Source organism: Dreissena polymorpha, chromosome 6, assembly GCF_020536995.1.
Source record: "Dreissena polymorpha isolate Duluth1 chromosome 6, UMN_Dpol_1.0, whole genome shotgun sequence".
Taxonomy (NCBI): Eukaryota; Metazoa; Mollusca; class Bivalvia; order Myida; family Dreissenidae; genus Dreissena; species Dreissena polymorpha.
Window position 1 is genome coordinate 27446118 of NC_068360.1, and position 26294 is coordinate 27472411.

General features: G+C 34.3%; 1 protein-coding gene across 4 annotated transcripts in view; it reads right to left on the minus strand.

Moving 5' to 3' along the window:
- Positions 1-20215, minus strand: part of LOC127833836 (uncharacterized) — a 52390-nt gene extending 32175 nt beyond the window's left edge. For all 4 annotated transcript variants that reach the window (XM_052359324.1, XM_052359323.1, XM_052359322.1 and 1 more), the window contains exons 1-3: positions 20142-20215; positions 3013-3072; positions 996-1796 (exon numbers count right to left, since the gene is read on the minus strand). In XM_052359324.1, the coding sequence (XP_052215284.1) occupies positions 996-1330 (335 nt within the window). In that variant the 5' untranslated portion in view covers positions 1331-1796; positions 3013-3072; positions 20142-20215. The remainder of the gene's footprint in view (positions 1-995; positions 1797-3012; positions 3073-20141) is intronic.
- Positions 20216-26294: the final 6079 nt, after the last annotated feature.

Here is a 26294-nt window from a genome sequence, read left to right on the forward strand (position 1 = left end):
ATAATACAGACAAAAACACAATAAACGCGCTTCAAAATTGACCCCTAGTATTTTTCAATTTGATTCCTCAAAATTTCAGCCCAGGGGTCATTGACTTCCAGTTTTTAAAATCTATTGAAATCCCTCATGATCGGTCCTCCAAGTGATTTTTTACAATTTTTCTTATCCAAGTCCTGGGACTCCATAACCTGCAAATCTACGACTCCCTGAATCGAAAAAGTCAGGGGTTTTCCTCGCTTCATTGGAAAGAGGCCCTAACCTATGGATTTTGGGAAGAATTCTCCCTAAAGTTACTGCTTTGGGAAATGAAAAAGCTGGTGTTAGTAAGGATCTTCGGAAAACTGCACGATTTTATTCTCAATTGGGAAGGGGCCTTTAATAGGCTCCTGATATATAAGGCTGAAAACCGCTGCTACTGCGAGTCCAAGTATTAAACTTTAATATTTTTTTTGAAAATTCTATGCATTTTTGGGACTCACAACTCAAAACTTTGCATCCCCAGATATTTTTGTGAGTCCAGGACGCAGGACTCACGGTTAAAAAAATTCACTGTCCTCGATGCTCTCAAATTGCGTCACCTGATTCACACATGTTCAATGGGAATTCCCCCATCCCATAAATAAATTTGTAAATGCACTCGTGTAAAATGGCGGACATTTGAGTTTATGAAATTTTTTGACATAGTCATTGGCTATAGTTTGGTTTTGAAAATATAAATCGTAATAATACTGGATTATCCGGTAATGGATAGAGTTGGAACATGCAAAGATCTATCAATATTATATGTTTATTTACAGATTTAAGGAACATGTTTGTATCCATCGAAATCACAATCGGTGGGGTCTATTAAAATTATGAAATAAAAGTGGGACTTCAAAATTTATGTTTGGGACGTCCAAGATTTATGGTTTGGAAGTCAGGACTTCCAACTTTTAAAAGCTAGCGAAAGCGCTGTTAATTATTAATAACTAAAGGAATATAAATGTGTGAGATACCTGTGAATTGTTCCAACACATGCAGAGCAGCACAGCTGACTGTGGTCATGGCAAAACTGTGTCAGTGTTTCATCCTCATGCACCTCACACTTCCTGAGAAAATCTTCCACCGCCTTAGAAACTGGCCATTTCTTAATATCCTCCCTTCCACATGTCATATGTTTTGTAAAAAACTGACTATGCAGGATAACACATTTTTTACAATAAAACCTTAAACATTTTTCACAATAAATGTCTGCAGATTCCGTAAGATTCTGCTCTAAACAACCTGTGCAAGAAAAGTCTTCAACCATACGCAAACGTTTTGGAACCAAAGACAATGAACCTGTTGCCATTTTGTTACTGTTTATAATGTTAAAACCTTTTTGTTCAAATCGTTCAAGTATATTTCTTGTGAAATATGAAAGAAATAAAACTAGATTCAAAAGTTTATCAACCTTAGAGTTAAAATTAACACTGAAACACAAATAAATTCAAACACAAGATGTGCGATAAAACTTTTCAACCATAGGCCAACGTTTCAAAACATTAGAAATGAACCTGTCGCCAATTTTGATACTCTAGTGTATGAAGTTTTACATGTTAAAGAACATGTAGTTGAAGTATAATTCTGTTAAAATAGTCTATAATACTGTAACCCGGATGGTTACGGCTGTGTTGTATCCCAATAAACAAGACATCATAAATAAGATAGTTCACAGTTCACTTCTTTTAATAATGTAGAAATGCTTTTCAGTCCTTTATGAAACACATGCAGACGAAAATTCAAATAACAGTTAATCCTACAGTATAAATCAGGATCTGAAATATATAAAACAATAGAATGCTTAACAATAAAACAATTGTTCTGTTCTAGTGGCCTTAACATTTATTTTATATGACTCAACTACTCATATAAGATTTAGGTACAACAATGACAAAAATAATCATAAATACACAAACGCAGCATCAAAAACCTTAAAATCAAGGGATGTTTGTAAAACATGCATGCCCCCCATATGGGCTGTCAGTTGTAGTGGCAGCCATTGTGTGAATACGTTCCTTGGCACTGTGACCTTGACCTTTGACCTAGTGACCTGAAAATCAATAGGGGTCATCTGCGAGTCATGATCAATGTACCTATGAAGTTTCATGATCCTAGTCGAAGGCTTTCTTGAGTTATCATGCGGAAACCATTTTACTGTGTCAAGTCACCATGACCTTTTACCTAGTGACCTGAAAGTCAATAGGGGTCATCTGCGAGTCATGGTCAATGTACCAATGAAGTTTCATGTTCCTAGGCGTAGGCCTTCTTGAGTTATCATCCGAAAACCATTTTTCTAAGTCGAGTCACTGTGACCTTGACCTTTGACCTGAAAATCAATAGGGATCATCTGCGAGTCATGATCAATGTACCTTTGAAGTTTCATGATCCTAGGCATAAGCGTTTTTGAGTAATCATCCCGAAACCATTTCGGGTCACCGTGACCTTGACCTAGTGACCTGAAAATCAATAGGGGTCATCTGCGAGTCATGATCAATGTACCTATGAAGTTTCATGATCATAGGCATAAGCTTTCTTGAGTTATCATCCGCAAACCATTTTTCTAAGTTATGTCACTGTAACCTTGACCTTTGACCTAGTGACCTGAAAATCAATAGGGGTCATCTGCGAGTCATGATCAATGTACCTATGAAGTTTCATGATCCTAGGCTAAGCGTTCTTGAGTTATCATCCGGAAACCATTTTACTATTTCGGGTCACCGTGACCTTGACCTTTGACCTAATGACCTCAAAATCAATAGAGGTAATCTGCGAGTCATGATCAATGTACCTATGAAGTTTCATGATCCTAGGCCTAAGCATTCTTGAGTTATCATCCGGAAACCATCTGGTGGACAGACAGACATACGGACGGACGGACATGTGCAAAACAATATACCAATATACCCCCTCTTTTTCAAACGGGGGGGGGGGGCATATAATGAGTTAAAAATTTATCATTCAACACATTGATACAATTTCTACAATTCTTACCAATTTATGGAATTGAGTCCCTTTCTCTTTCACTTCAGTCTCTCTTTTAACCTGCTGGTGCTGTAAATTCGAGCATGCAAACAGATATTATGGTGTTTCAACTCAGTGTATAAGTAGCTTTCTAAAAGTGAATTTATTAATTTGCTGTCATTCGCGAAATCATGTGAGTTGAACATTAAAAATGTTCAAACCATAGGCTCTGGATGTCAATGACAATCAGGGTTCGCCAAAACCGTCGGTCTGCCAGTCCAGACCGGCAATTTTTTCTTGGGACCGACAAGTGAAGATAATCGGTCCGACTGACCGACACAATCAGATAAAAAATGATTTCAAAAAGATCACTCAAAGTGTATAATATGCTATTGGATTAATAGAAAGTACATGCTTTTTGTTCAACTTCTGTCAAAATCCTTTTTTTCTTACCTTCATTTTGATGTTTTGATGTTTAAAGTTGGATTAGAAATCTTGTTTCAACAGGCATTTGTGAGCTTTTTGTTAAATAGTTTCATTATTATATTGTTCTGGGAAGGATATATTTTAATGTACATACCAACAATTTCTGAAATCAATATTAGATTTTTCACCCGATGTACAATATTTCGGATATTTTAAAATTCGGACATAGGGTTATTTAGGTGTTGATTTGTTGTTGATAGTATGAAGCAAAATGTTTTGTGTTCTTTCAGACAACAAGAATGGATGGTGGTAATTATCATGGGCCTTTCTATCAAGAAATAGGTGTGCAAGACATTCATTTAATTGAATCTGGAAATCAACCACCTCAGCTTAGACCAGGGCTTGCACTAAGAAATAAATTTTGGAAGTCCTGACTTCCTGCCCTTTACTTATGGAAGTCCCACTCAAAAATGTTGGAAGTCCAAACATCTTTAATGTTGATGTTAACGGAATGTCAACTGCGTTAATGATCACAAACTCTTCCCATCCATTTTGGGTCACTTTAATTCTGTGAAAGTAACTAGATATATCATACAACAAGGCGGAGACTACCCAAGGCTTTAAAAATAAGGAGAAGTTTGGAAAATCAGGGTATAAGTTTGTGCAAACAATATCGACTTAAAAGACAAAACATGTTGCACCTTTTCATCACATATTTATTGTCATTTTATTATCCTCATCCCTATGACTGCATTTGCAACAAAACACAATCTTAAATTCTTAATGAATGGTCATGATGGAGCATCTAGAATATCAATTACTGTTTATCCGAATACTATACATGTCCGAAATATGTACACTTAATAAATGCCTTACCAGTTTAACTTTAATAATCCAAACTTTCCATGTTGTTATCTGGTTTAACAAACCTTATCAAATGCTTGTTAAATCCATTTAATGTTTTCTTTATTGAACCAACATTACTTGTAATTTGAATCACCAGCTTTGAACTGAACGCGGGTTGAATGTTGCAATAGGTCAGCCATTTCATCGGCATTTGCAATGTCGAAAGTCATGACGTTGCAATTTAATTCTACTCGGATAATTTAAATCTAATCCAGGAATGTGTTTTCTGAATGTTTCTGACTAGTAAAATGACTTGTTAGTATAGAAAATGAACTGTGATTCCAGTTTATATAAGCTGGTTATTACTCGTAATTATCGGTGGATTAACAAACTGAGAAAACTCGCGGGACCTAATACGGTAGTGAATCTATGTAATTAATTAAACTTTGATCAGTTTTGTTTTTCTTTAATTATTTTTGCCGTCTTTCTTTTACCGTGCCGTCTGCCGAAAACCAGCAGTTATCGCCTAATCATTAGACAACATACGGCACGCGCAAAGAGGCACGAGTGTGTTGTTAAAGCAACCAATATTAAGCGACTGCTTTGTAACGGTCAATTTGCGATCCGCGCGGGGGGGGGGGGGTAAATTGTGTAACCGTTAGATAAACAACACACAATAAACTTGCTACCGGTAATCACCTGCGGGCGGTAGCAAATATAAGGAGGCGGAGTTTAGACTGATCGAGACGTGTGCAAAACACATTGAGTCGGCAGAAAGCAGTGTTGATTGAAGTGTTATTTTAATCGACAGCTTACGTCACGGGTTGCTTTTTTCGGCGTATGACCAATTTTAAGGAAGTACAGTGGACGTCATGTGGTTTTGTTATCGGCGTATGGAAACAATTATCGGGCGTAATATACGCCGCTTAGTGCAAGCCCTGGCTTAGACAAAATATTTTAACAATAGCTAGGTGTTGTTTTAGAACTTGTGAAATTGGCTAATAAACAGAAATTGAAGTAATCCAAAGTGTGAATGGGTGTGTGCAATTAAGTCAAACTTGATTGGATGTCACCAGGGCCCTCAATCTATCAAATCTGCGGCCTAAATTCGGCCGCAGTCCCCCACCTGAAAAGTATAATTTTTTCCCCTTTTTGGGAGAAAAATTCCCCGAAGGATTTAAAAAAAAAACTGTTTGTAAAACATGCATGCCCCCCATATGGGCTGTCCGTTGTTGTGGCAGCCATTGTGTGAATACGATTTTTGTCACTGTGACCTTGACCTTTGACCTAGTGACCTGAAAATCAATAGGGGTCATCTGCGGGTCACGATTAATGTACCTATGAAGTGTCATGATCCTAGGCAAAAGCGTTCTTGAGTAATCATCCGAAAATCATTTTACTATTTGGGGTCACCGTGACCTTGACCTTTGACCTTGTGACCTCAAAATCAATGGGGGTCATCTGCAAGTCATGATCAATGTACCTATGAAGTTTCATGATCCTAGGCGTATGCGTTCTTGAGTTATCATCCGGAAACCATTTTACTATTTCGGGTTACCGTGACCTTGACCTTTGACCTAGTGACCTCAAAATCAACAGGGGTCATCTGCAAGTCATGATCAATCTACCCATGAAGTTTCATGATCCTAGGCGTATGCGTTCTTGAGTAATCATTCAAAATCCATTTTACTATTTCAGGTCACTGTGACCTTGACCTTTGACCTAGTGACCTCAAAATCAATAGGGGTCATCTGCGAGTCATGATCAATGTACCTATGAAGTTTCATGATCCTAGGCCCAAGTGTTCTTGAGTTATCGGCTGACAACCACCTGGTGGACGGACCGACAGACCGACCGACATGAGCAAAGCAATATACCCCCTCTTCTTCGAAGGGGGGCATAAAAAAAAAATAATTAAAGATGAGTCTCATGATTATTATATCATAATTCTATTTCAATTTAATCTTGATAAACATACTAAATTATGAAAAAAGAAATTAACATAGTGCAAACATGTACAAATGTAATAATGAGAGAGTAAGTAAAAAATCTCCCAAAAAGGGAAACGCCGCTAAAATTCCCCCTCGTGAGGGTAGCGACCCGCTTTCCCTAAAATGGATTGAGGGCCCTGGTCACCCTTACTTTTCAAGAACATGGATTTGTAAGGCTGTGCAGGCTAAAAAACTGTTTGACAAAAAAAAAGTCTAAAAAGTATGCCATTGGTTTATTATTAATAGAATAATCGTTTAATTATATCGACTTTGAACATGTTTTTATTGTATTTTAATGTTATAAAAACCCATAAACATCTAAAAGGTACTCTCTTTTGTTGTGTTTTGCTGTTATAGTTTAGTCAGACAGTGGGACTGACAGAAACTGATTCGGACTGACAAAAATTTCAAGTCTGTCAGTCCGAATGACTGACAAATTTTTCAAGTTTTAGCAAACCCTGGACAATGTTTGTTTTTTTAATTACCCATTGTTTATTATAATGCATACACATACTAAATTAATAAAAATCTTCCAACAAACGTCTTCTTAAAAAAAAGACAGTTTGACTAAAAAATGTACATAGATATTGACGAGGTAAATCACTCGCCATTTTCTAAAGCAACGGAAGTGCGTCATTATGCATTATTAAATCGCTGTCACCCCGCTCGCTTATTGAAATGCGCGAGCAGGCCGGGAACCTCGCTCTTTCTTTATCTACTTACAGTTTCAACAGAAACATCCACAGAGGAAGTGATAAATCCTTGTAACTATTGTTTCTCATAATTAATGGGGCAATCAACAAAATATATTGTAAACTGCATACACATGAATCATTCCTTACCTATTCGTTTGCCATGGTGATTTCCAGAAAAAAAATCAGCACGTCAAAAATCAAATCTGGCGCCCAGTGTTAAGTGGCTGTTATTGTGTATAAAGAGCGAGGTTGACAGCGATTTAATTATTAATAATGACACACTTCCGTTGCTTTAGAAAATGGCGAGTGATTTACCTTGTCAATATCTATAGATACATAGTCGAGCTATCTTTTTTTTAACAAGACGTTTTGTCGGAAGATTTTATTAATTTAGCATGTGTATGCATTATAACTAAAACTGAGGAGCTGCGCCATGAGCGCATGATACGCCCGTCGTTCGCCAATGAAGTAGTAAGGTAATAAATAACCCTTTGAATCATTTTTTTACTTCAGTTTATTTGTATTTGAATACATGGTTTATTTTATAAGTACATGAGCATGGAGCGCCGTCTCCTTGACATTCATACCATATCTTTTTTTGAGTATATGTATGCATTTCTTTAGAGGATATGGAGTTGAAGTAAACCTGTTATAGATATTTTGACCAATAATAAAAGAGAAATGTAGATGGGTAAGTGGTAGTGTACAATCGGAATAGAAAAAAGCTCACCTTGTTCAATTTTTCAGGGATACTAAAAAAAAAAAAAAAAAAATCCATCGAAGGATATTTGAGCTACAGTAGGACATTCAATGAAATCACGAAATTTTGACGAACAAAGTCCCATAACTCTGGAACGACAATTCAGAATTCCGTCACAAACGAAAGGGGATCAGGGTTTATCAATATTAAGATTGTGTTAAAATTTGAAGAAAATCTGTCAAAGGATATTTGACGTAGCGTACGACATTAACAGACGGACGGACGGACGGCTACGGTAGGACATTCAATGAAATCACGAAATTTTGACGAACAAAGTCCCATTACTCTGGAACGACAATTCAGAATTCCGTCAAAAACGAAAGGGGATCAGGGTTTATCAATATTAAGATTGTGTTGAAATTTGAAAAAAATCCATCGAAGGATATTTGAGCTACAGTAGGACATTCAATGAAATCACAAAATTTTGACGAACAAAGTCCCATAACTCTGGAACGACAATTCAGAATTCCGTCAAAAACGAAAGGGGATCAGGGTTTATCAATATTAAGATTGTGTTAAAATTTGAAGAAAATCTGTCAAAGGATATTTGACGTAGCGTACGACATTAACAGACGGACGGACGGACGGACGGACGGACAGACGGACGGACGGACAGACGCGGGGTATACCATAATACGTCCCGTCATAGATGGGCGTATAAAAACCAATAAATTAAGGTTCATGTTAAGGGACAAAATGACCCCACATTGAAGAAATTTAAAAATATAAAAATGATCAGTAATACCCAAAATAAATAAATGAAATTTACATATGGTTTAAAAAATTATATATTGTTTCTACATATGTATACATTTTCAAGAAAAAAAATCACAAATCTTAGTAATAATGTCATTATTAGCAAAAATTATCCAGTATATGGCAAATTCTCAAATCCATTAAAAAGAACACACATGAACCAAATAAAACCAACAGTATTGGCCAGTTATATTTAAGTTACTACTACCATTGAAATGCGTCAATTATATAAAGCCCCACAACGACACTATGCGAATTTCAAAATGAACATGTTTATACCATGAGTTGCTATTTATAGATTTTTGAAAAAGTCTAAGTTTCCAATTGCATAGCATGCGATCAAGAGGAGTTATGATGCTATGAAATATATTTCATGAAACTATATAATTTTCCTATTATCTCCATAACAATGACGCTTATGTGAAATTCACTTATTCAATAGAATCTTGATACATTTAAGTCTCCTCCCGATTTAATTTCATCTGTCGTTCATCTCTGTCAGCAAATTGTATTGATCCGCATTTACGAATTTATTAAACATTGCTTACATATTTTATTTATTTGATTAAATAACTTGAAAATACCTCATAAACAAATTATAAAAACTTAAGAACAAATTAATGAATCAGTAATATTTTATAAATTGTCGAAATTGAAAAGAAATATTTTTCGAATATACTTCCGGCAAATAATGGCTAGCTGAACAGGTAAACATGACAAGACAATAACAAATGCATTTTTTATCGATGACAAGACTTTTATAGAAAGGTAAATGTTCACTTGGTTTAATATGTACGTGTGCCTAGTCCAAATACAGTACACTCCACGCGTTTCCCCCAATTTCCCTCCATACTCCACGGTGATTGACCTGGAGGGAGATTAAGAAAATCCCGCCAAGACGCGGCGTTTGCATGATTTTGGACGCGGCGGTTAACGATCCGCAAAACTGATAAACCGACGCAGCGGCCCTCGGCATTGGCAACGCAGGGGAAACTCCGCGTTTTACGAGATAACGATCAATTTAATTTTGTTTGACTTCCTGATTTTCAAATAAAATTACATTTATTGCAAGTACATACATGTACATTCAGGGCCCTCAATCTATCAAATCTGCCGCCGAATTTCGGCGGCAGTCCCCCACCTGAAAAGTATACTTTTTTCCCCTTTTGGGGGAAAAATTCCCCCTAAAAAAAAAAAAAAAAAAAACTTTTTTTTTTTAAATAGAAAGATGTGTCTCATGATTATTATTTCTCAATTCTATTTCCAGTCTTCGAAATTAGCACACGCCCGATCGCCTGTGGCGAGTAAAATTACTGCTGGGCACATAAAAAATTCACGTTTATAGCCCGCCAGGCATGTAAATTATTGAAGCCAATTGACAGTTTATAAAAAAAATATTGTAAGTTCTTGATATTTGCATATATATTTTTCAATTTTGCGATTAAACACCTTGCCGGAAGTTGTAAAACAATGAAATTTGATTGGTTTAACATGCAAACACGCACCTGCTTGCTCTTGTCATCATTATTGTATTTGACCGATGCATTTCTGTCACATTCAGTTCTTATTGATAGTTTCTCTAGAAATTAATTGAGTAGATGCTTTTTGAATTTATTATTTCAATCAAGTAATACGCTTCTGTTTTCGTCAATGTCAACAAATGTCATTGTTGAGTCGACAAAGAGGCTATGCAGTATCTAAGGTATGTTCATAGGGCTATGCCTAGTAAAGCACTTCCAAAATAGAAAATTGACAATGATTTATAGAAAAAGGAAGCCATTGCTGCCAAGAAACAGTACGAGGACACCAGAGAACCGGTGTAACGAACGACCGACTTGATTCTAGTGACTTATTAGATGTCATTGTATTCACTACTATTGAAACAAATGTTCTGCTTTACTATGTGTAGCGTTTAAGTGCTAAAATGTTGTGATTCGTTATATTTTTGGTTTAAAAGTTCGGGCATGTACAAAATATGTTTGGCTTGTAAAAATTCTTAAGTAACTGGCCCGACTGGCATGTAACTTTTCAAAGCTAATTTCGAACACTGTATTTCAATTTTTTTTTTCAAACATACTAAATTATGAAAAATGCAATGAATATAGTGCAAACATGTACAAATGAAATAATGAGAGAGTAAGTAAAAAAATCCCCCAAAAAGGGAAACACCGCGAAAATTCCCCCTCTTAAGGGCTGCGGACCCCTTCCCCCAAAGTAGTGTGAGGGCCCTGACATTTTGTATAATATTTACAATAAAACAAACAACCAAGATAGATCGATCCCAACGTGGTTGTAGAAGTAGTTGTTGTTGTATAGAAAACTCGTTGATTTACGACAAACAAAACGTCGTCTTTTAATTAATACTTACCAATTAATATAAACACAGTTTGCAACATTGTTTTTATTTTGATAATTTAATCCAAAGTTTTCATGTTAGCAGGTGATTTTCTATACTGAACATGTAAACAAATGACCAAGGACCCTAAAAATCTCGCAAATCTGTGTGAATTGACAGTTTGACGTAATCAAAGAAAAGCCGCTTCCTGTCTAAAGGCATAACTTACTCAAGTAAACACGTTCAACGAAATGCATAAGGAATGGTTTTAATTGTCGGAACAAAGTCAATTCTCTGCTCGCTAATGCATTTATTTTCTCTTTGAAGTAAGGTTATTCCATCGATTTCTAAAAGAAGGTGGTTACTATTGAGTTGATAGTTGCATTTAATATTCACAGTTGTATTCTTGTTGCGTCGACATTCAAAACAATGTTTACCAGTAATTATGGACCAAATCGGCAGAGTGACATTCACGCATGTTAATCCCTTTGTTCAAAACACCGCAGACAGCAGTCTACACAATAGGTTAGTAGACAAGCTTTGCGTGTTTTCAAAACGTCAAACACTTAAAATCCAGTTCCGCCCAGATGTCTTCTTTAATCAGTTTACAATACAATTACTGTTAAAATAATTACTCTACCGTATAAATACCGTAACGATGAAGATTCGGCGTGTATGATTTGAAATTATTTTGGAGGAAATATCAACTTATTCGCGATATAATTTTGTTAAAAAATACCAAAGAAACTTTTAACCGAAATCAACAAAATTCAATATTCTCTGCGCTATAAAGTTTGTATTAAAAAATTCAATACACGCAGGCTTTGCAGGAGTATACATTGTACATTGCAGCACAATTTTCGCGCGCTTTTGTCGGGAAATATACATGATGACTGTTTATTGGAAGCATTTGTAAACATCGTGTTAACATTAAAAATCGTAGTGTGTTTCGGATTACTAATTATTATTCTCATTTGGAAATTTTACGGAACATTTATTCTTGTCTTATATGTGTTATGATTTAAATATTAATTTGTCAAATGTCTTATATTCATTCATATTGTAGATGTACCTGTGAATTAAAAATCATAATTTTTATACGTATTAATTTTCTATACAATTATCTTTTTTATACATGTACTACAGTATTTAAACAATTTATTATAACAATGTTTTTATTTTTTGGCATGCCTAGTAGCACACTGCTAAAGCGGTCACTGATAAGAACGGAAATTGTCTGCATTTACCTACTAGGCTTAAGTAATACATGCCGCGTGAATTAGCGAACGCGGCGTAACACCAAGCGTTTTATCGAGTTCACCTCGCTCTCTCAACGCCGTGTGGACACTCGCTAGCAGAAAAAACCCGCGGAGGGAGCGCGTTTTTTGGGGGAAACGCGTGGAGTGTACTGTAATTAGATGTAATCTACCGATTTAGTCTAAACGCCTAACGTCGTTTTCCTATAGCAAATTGATTTCAACTTAAACTGCAATTTTTCTCGTTAAAATCTTTGCTAATGCATAAAATTATCATTAATTAGACATAAATGTGAGCGATTACCTCTTAAATGTGTAAAAATTGTGCTTTTAAACCACTTTTGTACATTTAAAAAATAAACATACACAACACACGAAGTGTGTTTGTCATTTATAGAAATACATTGAATTATCTTGAACGAAATTATTTTTTGAATAGGTTACACATAACCAATTGTTGTTGTACAACAAACCACATCACTTTTTAGCTTTTGTACTCTTTAATTAAATGAAACCTATATGTGTGTGTTAAAACTACCAGTTGTATGCATCATTAATTGTTGAGCAACGTTATGAAATGTATTCTTTAATAAAAATGTGTTTGACAGCAAACACGGAATAATACTTAAAGGGATCTTTTCACGTTTTGGTAAATTCACAAAATTGAAAAAAGTTGTTTCAGATTCGCAAATTTTCGTTTTAGTTATGATTTTTTGTGAGGAAACAGTTATACTGAACATTTACCATGGTCTAATATAGCCATTATATGCATCTTTTGGCGATTTAAAAACCTGAAAATTATAAAGCGTTGCAACGCGAAACGATTGAATAATTTGGAGAATTCTGTTTTTGTCGTTTAATTTTGTGAAACTACGAAGATAGCTTATATAAAGTTTAAAATAGGTCGCTTATACATACTTGGCAGGATGGCGGAGCTGTCTTATTGGTTTTTACTCCAGGACTCCGGGGGTCACTGGTTTCAGCCCTGATGCGGGCTACTTTTTTTTCCCTTTTTAAAAATTTTATTCTTGATTGTTTACTGGAGCTTTTTAGATCCAATGTTTATGTTTATCAATATAAAGGATTTAATGACAAACTTCAAAACACGCCAAAAATCTGTGAAAATGCCCCTTTAATAAAACATTTTTTTAAAGAATATATGATAGGTGTTTATTTCGATCTAATACGCCATATGGGGCCCACGAGAACAACATATTTTCATAAGAAGTCAACAAAAAGAAAACAAAAATGCACAAATACGCACCAGCCCTATGCTCACACGCACACACTCACAAGTAAACAAAACATACATAAATGTACATGAACAAAATTTAAATCATGAATAAAGGTGGAGAAGCTCATTATGAGTGAGACATAATAATCATCGAAACATAATACTGATAATCGAATAGTTCATTAAAAGCGAAAAAAGTCTCCGACACTGTATTAATGGACATACACTATACTTAAATCCCTTAGATAACTTACCCTTTCTCGTTCTATCGCCCAATTTAACTCTTGTGCATACTTCTTACTCTAAATGCAAATATTATCTTGGTTTGGGGATTCCAATGTTATTTTTGTGATCATGGAGTCGAAGTGCAAGACTTAACAAGATGTGTTTGTGAAACACAATGTCCCCCTATATGATGTTTGACCTTGAAGGATGACCTTGACCTTGTGAAGAATGACCTTGACCTTTCACCACTCAAAATGTGCAGCTCTATGAGATACACATGCATGCCAAATATCAAGTTGCTATCTTCAATATTGCAAAAGTATTCATAAAATAAGCGATTTGGGCCACATATATTTGACCTCTGACCTTGAAGGATGACCTTGACCTTTCACCACTCAAAATGTGCAGCTCCATGAGATGCACATGCATGCCAAATATCAAGTTGCTATCTTCAATATTGCAAAAGTATTTATAAAATAAGCGATTTGGGCCACATATATTTGACCTCTGACCTTGAAGGATGATATTGACCTTTCACCACTCAAAATGTGCAGCTCCACGAGATACACATGCATGCCAAATATCAAGTTGCTATCTTCAATATTGCAAAAGTATGCATAAAATGAGTGATTTTGGCCACATATATTTGACCTCTGACTTTGAAGGATGACCTTGACCTTTCACCACTCAAAATGTGCAGCTTCATGAGATACATATGCATGCCAAATATGAAGTTGCTATCTTCAATATAGCAAAAGTTATTGCAAAATGTTAAAGTTGGCGCAAACAGACCAACAGACAGGGCAAAAACAATATAGTAGTGGGGGACATAAAAAAGGATGTTGTTTCGCTTGCGGTTGTTAAATCCATACAGGGCTTCCCGCTGGCACAGCTGCTGATATTCGGATCTGAATACTTAAACTTATTCAGACCTTATTCTTAACCGTTGCGCGTTTTACGATATCGGATTTTAGGCGGGAATACAACTCAGTGAAACTATTCAATTTCTTATACAACATTGAGAATATTAACAGTTATTGAAATTTACAATATCAGCGACATCTTTTTAAAGACTAAACACCTTTTCAAGTATCGAATTTAACATGTCAATAAAATACATTAATACCAAAAAAGGTTTCATTTACATGTAATATTGTTCACATTAAACCTTCAGAGCTCCAGATAAGGGTTGTTTTTTCGTAATTACATATTATTTTTTAAGTCCGTTACGTATTTATTTTAAAATCTTGTCGTACCATTAAGAATTACAAAATCAAGTTACGAACATTATTTTTACATCGGTTCGTATCGATTTTTATTGAGTTCTTTTCGCGTATTAAAGATCTTTGCGGTGCTTATATAGAATGGTTATCGGGTTTGTTTAACAAAGCGCATTTTTTCCAATAAAAGCGGCGTATACAGTCTATCTGTTAAAAAACAATGGCAGCGCCCAGAAAGTCCAAAAAAAACTGCAAACCGTCCAAAAACACGCTTTTAACATATTGTACGCAAAGTGAGCCGAAGTTTAATGTTTAGAAAGACATAATAGAAAAGATCTTATACGATGTTGTATGTTCAGTTTCCGACACAGTCGGAAAAGCTAAACAAAAACGCGACACGACGGGTCCAAACTTAAACACACAAAAAAGAAAACATTGAACGATTGAAAGGGACAAGTCCCGTGTCTAATCGTTGAAAAGATTGAAGGGGAGACCCGTTTTAATTGTGAAATATGAAAAAATTCACCTGAGGCATGCAATCAAGAATAGTTTTGACATATGAAGGTATATGAAAAATAAAAAATTGTATTATACTGAAACTCGTATAAATAAAGTTGCTAGTATGTTAATTTTGATTTTTTTTGCATGAAAATAACCATTATTTTTCTTTTAGGTCATTTATAAAAAATAAGAATTATTTTCCAAAACTTAGTAGTAATGTTAAGAAGAAAATTACAGAGTTAAGAATTCTTTTTGAAAATCTGGTAGTAATTTAAGAATTTCACAAAACCTTATCTGGAGCTCTGACCTTTAAATGAAAGTGTCGCTTTAACTATTTTCCGTGTCTTAACTTAATAAGCCGCGAATCGTTTGCTAAAAACAGTTAACAAAAAGGGCTATACGTTCTAATTCTTAATGAAATACAAAAATAAGTATAACATAATTAATAACGTCCATAAACACACACAGCAAGATCAAAGTTTTAATGGTAAACTAATATGACATTCCACGTAAATTATTATTTTCGTCTAAATCGAATACTATATATAGAGAAACAATATATTTATAACCGACCAATGAGGTACATGTAACATTATGCAACTTTCAATTTACACAGTGCTATATGGCAACAATATGGAATTTGAACAGTGATAGTGTTTTAAGGTCTGGACTATCATTACTTGTAAGTTTGTATAAACATTCTTCTAATGCAATTAGTAAAATAATGTCTATATTTTATGTTTAATAATTTATTGCATGATTATTCTGTGCTGTTATATGAATTTGATGCCGTTAAAGCTTCCGACATGAATTCATGTCAGAACGATGCTATTGCAAAATAACGTTAAACGATATGAGGTCGATGTAAATCGACCTCATACAGTACACTCCACGCGTTTTCCCCAAAAAACGCGCTCCCTCCGCGGGTTTTTTCTGCTAGCGAGTGTTCACGCGGCGTTGGTAGAGCGAGGTGAACTCGATAAAACGCTCGGCGTTACGCCGCGTTCGTTAATTCCTGCGGCGTGTATTACTTTAGGCTAGTCGGTAAATGCAGACACTTTCCGTTCTTATCAGTGATCGCCGCGCAACGCCGCGTTAGCAGTGTGTTACTGGGCATGCCAAAAAATAAAAACATTGTTATAATAAATTGTTTAAATACTGTACATGTATAAAAAAGATAATTGTATAGAAAATTAATACGTATAAAAATTATGTTTTTTAATTCACAGGAACGTCTACGATATGAATTAGTCTAATATAATACATTTGACAAATTAATATTTAAATCCAGGGTTGGCATATTGACCGGTCAATTGAGTATTGACCGGGCCGGCGGTCAATACCCGGTTAAAACCGGTCAATACTGGTCATTACTGGTCTTTACTGGTCAATACTGGTCGATTGAAAATTGTAGCATTTAAACATCACAAAGGAGCCATTTTATATTAAATGAATAATTATTCTGTAATTGATAAACTCTTTTCTGAGTTATTTATTGTAAAAAAAATCTTAAAAGCTGTAAAAAGTTACTTCTTTATTATTTATGGAAACAGCCACAAATACATAAGGACTAAGGCAATACCTTTATCTCAGTGTATCACATCTGCTACTAAAGTATTATTACTATTGTAGGTACCATAGTATTTCACTTATCTATTGATATATCTATTTGATAAGCAGATGGACAAACAGAACTCTTGTGTATTCTAGGGTAATAAATCTGGCCTCTAAGCCTTAATTGGTAATAAAATGCATGCAGTGTTATGTCTCTGATATTGACAATTAAGCAAATCTGCCCTTAGGCTATTTCATATCACTCACACAAAAGGAGATTGCATTGTACTTAATAGTTACTTTTAACTTGTTTTCTTTCTGTATTAAGAGGGTTTTTTCCCTTTCATATTTAAACGTTCAATTGGTATTCAAATGAATAAACAATCAAAGTTCTTGATTTTGCCAAAAAATAATGTTTTCTAATTGTGGGTCTACTCTTCTTTTAAATTATTTTTTCTTTTAATAATTATTTCTTAATATGTTTTTTATTTTTATATCAATGGAAAATGAAAGATTTTTTCACTATTTTGTTTAAAAAGTATTTAAAGAAATCAATGCAAAAATACATGACAAGTAAGGATCATGTCAAAAAGGTGCCATTTAAGGCCCTATCATCAGTTTTGGGTACCCTAACCTGTATAGGTGAAAAGACTGTTAGAAGACTGTAGGGACAGTGGGGCATGAGAAACAACTCATACACAGTAATTGACAGGTTCAGGTTCTTGTTGAATCAAGCACAGAATTATCTGAGCATTCATTATTCATTACAATTTTTAAAAAAGTTCAATCGACCAGAAAAATCCAATTGATCAACTTTGACTAATTTGCAAATTTTGAGTGATTGGCCTACAAATTGCATGAACAGGTATAAAATAGTGGGTATTAATAGCTTAAGACATTGTTGGCAACATGTCTGTTTAATTTATATTATCAATATTGTTTAATTAGGCATGGAATATAAATCAAAATTGGGGGTAAAGTTCAATCGACCAGTATTGACCAGTAATGACCACTTCGGGAGTATTGACCGGGGCGGTTTTAACCGGTTAAAACCGGCGGTTAAAACCGGGGGTGGTCGATTGGTGCCAACCCTGTTTAAATCATAACACATATGACACAAGAATAAATGTTCCGTAAAATTTCCAAATGAGAATAATAATTCGTAATCCGAAACACACTACGATTTTTAATTGTTAACACGACGTTTACAAATGCTTCCAATATACAGTCATGTATATTTCCCGACAAAAGCGCGCGAAAATTATGCTGCAATGTACAAGGTCAAGGTACAATGTATACTCCGGCAAAGCTTGCGTGTATTGATTTTTTTATACAAACTTTGTAGCGCAGAGAACATTGAATTTTGTTGATTTCGGTTAAAAGTTTCTTTAGTATTTATTAACGAAATTATATCGCGAAAAAGTTGATATTTCCTCTAAAATAATTTCAAATCGAACACGCCGAATCTTTATCGTTACGGTATTTTAGTAGAGTAATTATTTTAACACTTATTGTATAGTAAACTGATTAAAGAAGACATCTGGGCGGAACTGGATTTTAAGTGTTTGACGTTATGAAAACACGCAAAGCTTGTCTACTGACCTATTGTGTAGACTGCTGTCTGCGGTGTTTTGACAAAAGGGATAAACATGTGTGAATGTCACGCTGCCGATTTGGTCCATAATTACTGCTAAACATTGTTTAGAATGTCGACGCAACAAGAATACAACTGTGAATATTAAATGCAATTATCAACTCAATAGTTACCACCTTTTAGCAATCAATGGAATAACCTACAAACAAAGAGAAAATCAATGCATTAGCAAGCAGAGAATTGACTTTGTTCCGACAATTAAAACCATTCCTTATGCATTCGTTGAACGTGTTTACTTGAGTAAGTTATGCCTGTAGACAGGAAGCGGCTTTTCTTTGATTACGTCAAACTGTCAATTCACACAGATTTGCGAGATTTTTAGGGTCCTTGGTCATTTGTATACATGTTCAGTATAGAAAATCACCTGCTAACATGAAAACTTTGGATTAAATTATCAAAATAAAAACAATGTTGCAAACTGTGTTTATATTAATTGGTAAGTATTAGTTAAAAGACGACGTTTTGTGTGTCGTAAATCAACGAGTTTTCTATACAACAACAACTACTTCTACAACCACGTCGGGATCGATCTATCTTGGTTGTTTTTTTTATTGTAAATATTATACTACATGTACATGTATGTACTTGTAATAAATGTAATTTTATTTGAAAATCAGGAAGTCAAACAAAATTAAATTGATCGTTATCTCATAAAACGCGGAGTTTCCCCTGCGTTGCCAACGCTAAGGGCCGCCGCATTGGCTTATCAGTTTTGCCGATCGTTAACCGCCGCGTCCAAAATCATGCAAACGCCGCGTATAGCGGGATTTTCTTAATCTCCCTCCAGGTCGAAACCCGCGGAGTATGGAGGGAAATTGGGGAAAACGCGTGGAGTGTACTGTATTTATAGGAGTAACGTGTTTGTATTTGTATAATTAATTTTTCGATCCCATAAATATTATGCCTAGATCGTTTATTAAAATATTGTTATGTCGGCTTCCTTTAAACCGGATGATTTACACCCCACGTGTTTGACGAACAGGTATGGTGTTCGAGCAGTGACATAAACATGTTGTAATTTGTTTTAAGGTAGCAAATTAGTCGTCTTTCCGAGTCTTATATATTTCAAATTAACAATACACATTTATGCCTTTTGGTAATATAGTTTATTTTTTGTATTAGTGTCATTTCGTGACTATAATGAGTACTGTTTTGCGAGTAAATAAGTAAATTTGACAATAAAGGTTCACTGGAAAGTCCACCATACTAAAAGTAGTTTCCCAATTATTTTGTTAACGTTTGACATTCTTTGATGTTTTTCTTTGGGATATTTTAGGATTGTTGGTGTGTGTTGTGTGGACTTTTCATTAGTAGTACCTAACATAAAGTGTATACAATATTTTGACAAAAGAAATTTGTTCAATTTAACTCCGTTTGTTAATTTGATAATTTCATGCATGCGCTGTATATTTCTTCAAAAGCAACATTTTGCATATTTTTTTATTAGCATTTACTGATCTGTTCTACAAGTATTTACAAGCCTATTGACATATAAATTGAAGTATTTGCCATAATATTTATTGAACTATTCCTATGTGAAAAATGAGCCTTTTTACACTTTACTGTTTACATGAACCTTAACAAAACATTGTCATTGACATCGAGCGCCTATGGTTCAAACCTCAAACGAAATACGAAGAAGACAATGCATTGCAACCATTTTCAATTACATACAATAAAATCCAAACACAAGAACCAATACTGACCACTAGAGTGAACTTGGACTCGTTTTTTTTTAGAGAACAGGCACGCAAATGGCTGCCAGCTTTTTCCTCCGATTTGATCATGTGACTACACTCACAAAAATATCATGTTAAAATAATAAGTACGGGTTATAAAGCACTAAACAAATCGGGAGAAAGTCGACCCGGTCACAAATAATAATGGCATATGTATCATATACCAAACAATGATTTCACTGCGGATTTATAAATAATAATGCCGACGTACCACATTGATATAAACTAGATTGTTTACTGGTAAAAAAGGAAGAAAAAATTGATGATTTCACAACCAATCAATGATGTACACAAAAAGATGTTTTCCATTGACAGTGAGGTATCAAAATTTTAGAACAGAATATATCAAAACAGCGAAACCCATGTATCAGTTATTGAATGTATGTAATTAGAGCTCATTGTGTCATTGTCGACCTGAAAAGGCCCACAAGTCAACCGGGGGTGACTAAAAGCCGATTCATGTCACCCTGCGGTGACTTCAAGCCGACGGTAGTCACCCTTTGTGACTAGAATCGGCTTTATCAAGTTTATGTCACCCCAGGGTGACATGAATCGGATTCTAGTCATCCCTGGATGATAAGAATCGGCTTCTAGTCAACCGTGTATTTTTTATCAAACGGCACCGCATCCAAAAATAATTTCCGCAATTAATTAATTTAGTTTTTTTTTAGACATTTAGCTCTTCTTTCGTTTTTGTAGTATTGTGCGTTCCGTGGTACTATAAATTCACAACGCAATTCCGATAAGAAATGTTCAACGGGTTTATTCACAATAAACGGTTATAACTGGGTACTGATAAACAAAATGCATACTTCCGATACATTAAATAAAACTTAATATTCATCGGATTTAACAGTCTTGACAAAGTAGCGTAGTCAAATAATAGAAAACAATGGATGTTAAAAATTCAATAATGCTCCTCTAAACGTAATACGGTAATTAACGTTAGATTTAATAGTTCAATTACTCCATATTTAAAAGAACTTAGTATAAGCTATTATTTATGTCTCAAAATTCAATGGTTCAATACCAAAGTTACTATTGTTAATGTTAATCTTACTTTTTTAGACCAAAATTTGGTCACTATATATAGCCGCGGCGTTCCACTTGTGACCAGAAATTGGTCACTGTGACCAAATATTGGAGAGAGTGCACAGAATGGGGCCTAAGCGTGAAGGTGAAAGTAGACCCAGGAGTATTGTGGCAAAGTTTACTCTGTTTAAGGAGAGAGAGCTTGTACGACACCAGGGGAGCGAGCTCAAGGGTACCCCGTTCTACGTGAACGAGCAGTCTCAAAGGAAGTGTCCGACAAACGCAGAAAGTTGGTGCCACGAATGAAGGAAGCCCGCAGCCAAGGTAAAAAGGCATGGATTGCGTACGACACACTGTTTGTCGACGGGAAACCAGTTCGGGACTAGGAGTGCGTCGGGGATGAGCTGCGCGTACTATCATGGAACGTACATGGACTTACTGCTTTGAAACGAGACAGCGTTGATTTTATTAATATTGTTGCTAAATATGACATAATTTTTCTATACGAAACGTGGACTTCCGACTCTAGTGTCGTTGATATACCCGGCTATAAATCTTTTAATTTCTACAGAAAATTCTAGCATCGAAACGCGAAGCGCGCGAGTGGTGGAACTGTTATCTATATAAAAGATTATATTTCTAATGGTGTGGAAATTATTCGTAACTATTTGGACACTGTTATATGGATTAAATTGGATAAAAATGTTTTTCATATGGACAAAGATGCTTATGTTTGTGGTGTTTACGTATGGGGTGAAGATTCCCCAGCGTACAATATTTTTAATGTTGATATATTTGACGTTTTAGAATCAGATATTAATTTATACGACTCATTGGGATATGTTTATATAGTTGGAGATTTTAATAGTCGTGTAGGCTCTAAATGTGATTATATTATGCATGATAGAATGACTGATTGCATTGATGATTACGATTATATTCCAGATGAACCACTGTACCGGGGCTCACCCGATATAATATTGTAAACAGTCATGGTGTTAAACTTATTGATCTTTGTCAATTTACGCATTCTAAACGGTAGATTGCCCGACACTGACAAGTTTACATTTATAACGCAACAAGGCGCGTCGCTAATTGATTATCTGCTCACAAAAGAAAGCAATTTTTCATGAATCAATAGTTTTACGGTTGAAGGTCTTAACGTTTATAGCGACCATACACCAATTAGTTTTTCGCTACATGCCAATTTTGATTATCCGGAAGGGATAAGTGAAAATTATGTGAAAATACAATGGGATGTATCTAAACGGGATAAATTCAGAAGTGCTATTATTAGTCGACTAACCGAACTTAATAACTTGACATGTAGTCATAGTAGTAATCTACAAAACAGGGAGTATATAAATACCCTGCATAACTCTTTTACAATAATTATACGTGAAGTAGCCGATCCGTTGTTTTTAAACCATTCCTCGCATAAGAATGTTTCTTATAATGATGCAGCACATGTTAAGCATGCTGACTGGTTCGATAATGAATGTGTTCAAGCTAAAAATATATATTTACAAGCGCTGCGAAATTTTAATTTCTGCAAAACAACAGAGAGTAGGCATTTACTTTGCGCACAAAAAGCAAATTATAAATCTTTAATAAATAAAAAGAAACGGTTGTTTGAAAATAATAAGCTTTGCGAGTTAGAGAAATTAAAGCACGCTAAACCTAGAGAGTTTTGGAAGCATTTTAAAAACAATAAGAGTAGAAAGAGTAACAACATTTCTAATGATGATTTCTTTAAATATTTCTCTACACTAAGTAATGATATTTCGCAATGCTCAAATGACGAGGCTGAGCAATTTTGTCGCACAAATGATTTTAATAACTGTGATGTCCCGTTTCCGGAACTTGATAAACCAATAATAATAATAATAATAATAAAATCTTTATTTAAAGAAGATAGACTTGTTAAGAAATACATCAGATGAAATTACATAATATGCAATTTATATAATACATTTCTTATTTTCAACAAGGTCTTCTAACAAGATACAATTTACAACAAATACATCACATTTCATCTTGAGCAATAAGAACAAAACATAAAGAATCATATATGCATGCACATATAATGATATATATTATAATTAAAAACAAATGACAGACATAAAACTACAATAACCATTTATGCAAGAACAGTATTTAAACATTAAACTAATATTATTTACCAAAACAACATAAAGCATGTTCAGTTTATTTCATTAAGTGTGGAAGAAAGATAAGCTTTTAATTTTTTGTTAAATGTAATTAAATTGTTTGTTTGACGTATAGATTGGGGTAACGAATTCCAAATTGTTTTGCTAGAAAATTCAAACGATTGTTTGAAATAGTTTGTTTTGGGTATTCGCACTAGCTTTAAATCCCCCTTTTCACAAGATCGCAAATTATAGTGAATATTTTGTGAAGGTGTCAAAAGGTCACGTATGTATGTTGGGGTTTGATTGTGAAATGCTTTAAATACAAAATGACGTGAAATAGTGATTACGCTGTTCGAAAGTCAACCATTTTAGATCTTTAAATAGTTGTTTTGAATTAGTGTTGTACTTTTTATTTAAAATATGTGCACCACAACGCTTTTGTATTTTGACTATTCTATTAATTTCCGTTTTGGCCGCTGAACTCCAGGTAACGCATGCGTAGTCGGATATAGGTGAGATATAACCATTATAAAAGAGCTTACGCATTTCAAGGGTTAAATATGGTTTTATTTTTTGCAAAAGAAACATTCGTGATGACATTTTTGAACAAACGCTGTTAATGTGTAGTTTCCAAGATAGAGTATTGTCAATATTAAGGCTAAGAAGTTTTTGACAATTTACTGTTTTGATCACCGTATCTGAAATTTTAAGTTTTAGATCTGTTATGTTTTGAGCTTTCCGTTTTGACCCTAATACCATACAAGTAGTTTTTAGTGGATTAATAATCATGTTATTAGTTTGGCACCAATCATTAACACTTGAAAGATTTGTTTGTAGCTTATTTTGAAGTGTTTGAATATTTGTTCCCACAGTGTGCAATGTTGTATCATCAGCATACATTGCAGAATCACATGTAAAATCTAGCGAAAGATCATTAACGTAAATAAGAAATAGAAGAGGTCCTAAAATAGATCCTTGGGGAACACCAGCAATGATGCTTTTACAAGTAGAGGTAGTGTTTTCTGCTTTGATAAACTGAAATCGATTGCGGAGATATGAAGAAAATAGGTCGCATGACCTATCATTAAAATGATAAAGTTTTAATTTGTGTAAAAGAACCCTATGGTCCACAAGATCAAATGCTTTTTTAAAATCCAAGAAAATTGTACCTACCAGATTTCCATTATCAATTTGTTTAAGCCATGAATCAACTATATTAATCAATGCTGTTTGACAAGAATGATATTTGCGAAAACCCGACTGAGTTTTGTTTAATAGACCTGTAGATTCTAGATATATATATATGCAATTGTTGAGCTATATGCTTTTCAAATATTTTAGATATAGTAGGTAAAAGTGATATTGGTCTATAATTATTGGGATCTTCTACCGATCCACCCTTGTATAAAGGTATTACGTTTGCAATTTTAAGCATGTCGGGAAAGGTTCCATGTGATATACAGTTATTTATAAGAGCAGTGATTGGTTGTATAATGAACTCTTTGCAAAGTTTAATAATGCTGGGCCCTATACCATCAGCCCCAGCAGATTTGTTTGAATGAAGTTGATTAATTGAAGTACTAACTTCTGATGTAGTAATAAACTGAACAGAGAAATGCTTAGATTCTAGCTTAGCATCTAGATATGTTTTTAGTGAGTGGAAATCGTGTTCAGCAAATTTAGTCTTTTTAATAAGTTTCGAGATGTCAACAAAGTGGTCATTAAGTGCATTAGCTACATTTGTTTTACCAGATATTATCTGATCATCCTTCCTTATTACATTTGGCAAAATAGAGGATTCTATGTGTTCATTTGATGCTAATTTAATAGTTTTCCAGAGCGATTTCGCACTTGTTTTGTTTTGTACCGCATTCGAAAAATATTATTTTTTAGCCATTTTGATTGCACTGTTACATTTATTACGCCACAACTTATATTGTGGCCAATTAGATTCACGTTTATATTTATCCCTTAAAGACCTTGCTTGTTTTACGTTTTCGTTGTACCAACCAGGTTGTTGTAATCTCTTCACTTTTTTATATTTGATAGGGGCATTCTTATTAAGGACTGAGTTTAATATGTTATAAAATACTTCAAATGCCTCATTAGCATCCTCTATTGTTTCGACCATATCAAAATTAGCATTTGCTAAGTCATTTTGAAAATTGATTTCATTAAATTTGTTAAAACATCTGTACTTAATAATTTTATGATCATCTGTTTTAACAATTTTACCTTTGACGCTTAATGTAAAAACTACTGGGTAATGGTCACTTATGCCTATTTTTGGTATGATTACCTCAGAAATGTTGTCATATTTTGAATACAAATGGTCTAATATTGATGATGAACGTTCCGTAACCCTTGTTGGAAAAGACACGTGTTGTTTGAAATTAAAATCAGTGATAAGTTTTTCCCATTTCTTATTGTTAAATATGTTTTGAATACATATTACAATCTTCCATGTCTGCCTTATTTATCTGTAATTCAAATGAGTAAATCCAAGATTGAGGGCTATTTGGTGGGCGATAAACACAGTTAATTAGATATGGTTTGTACTTTACAATGTTGATTTGTAGCCAAATAGATTCAATATCGTCACTTTCTAAATCATGTCTACGTACAAAAGAGATGTTATCTTTTATATAAACTATTATACCGCCTCCAGCAGAAATAGCCCTATCACGTCTTACAATGCTGTAACCGGAAATGGATATTGTATTAATCTCCGTTTTATCATTTAAAAATGTTTCACAAAAGCCTACTATATCTAAAGAACTATTTTCGTGTAAGTAAACACGAATTTCATCCAATTTAGGCAATAAATGTTGGATATTCAAATGCATAATATGCAAACCTTTATATGTAAATGGAATATAATGATCATTATTTATGTTACATTTTAAAGTAGATTGTATGTGAGATTCCATAAGAA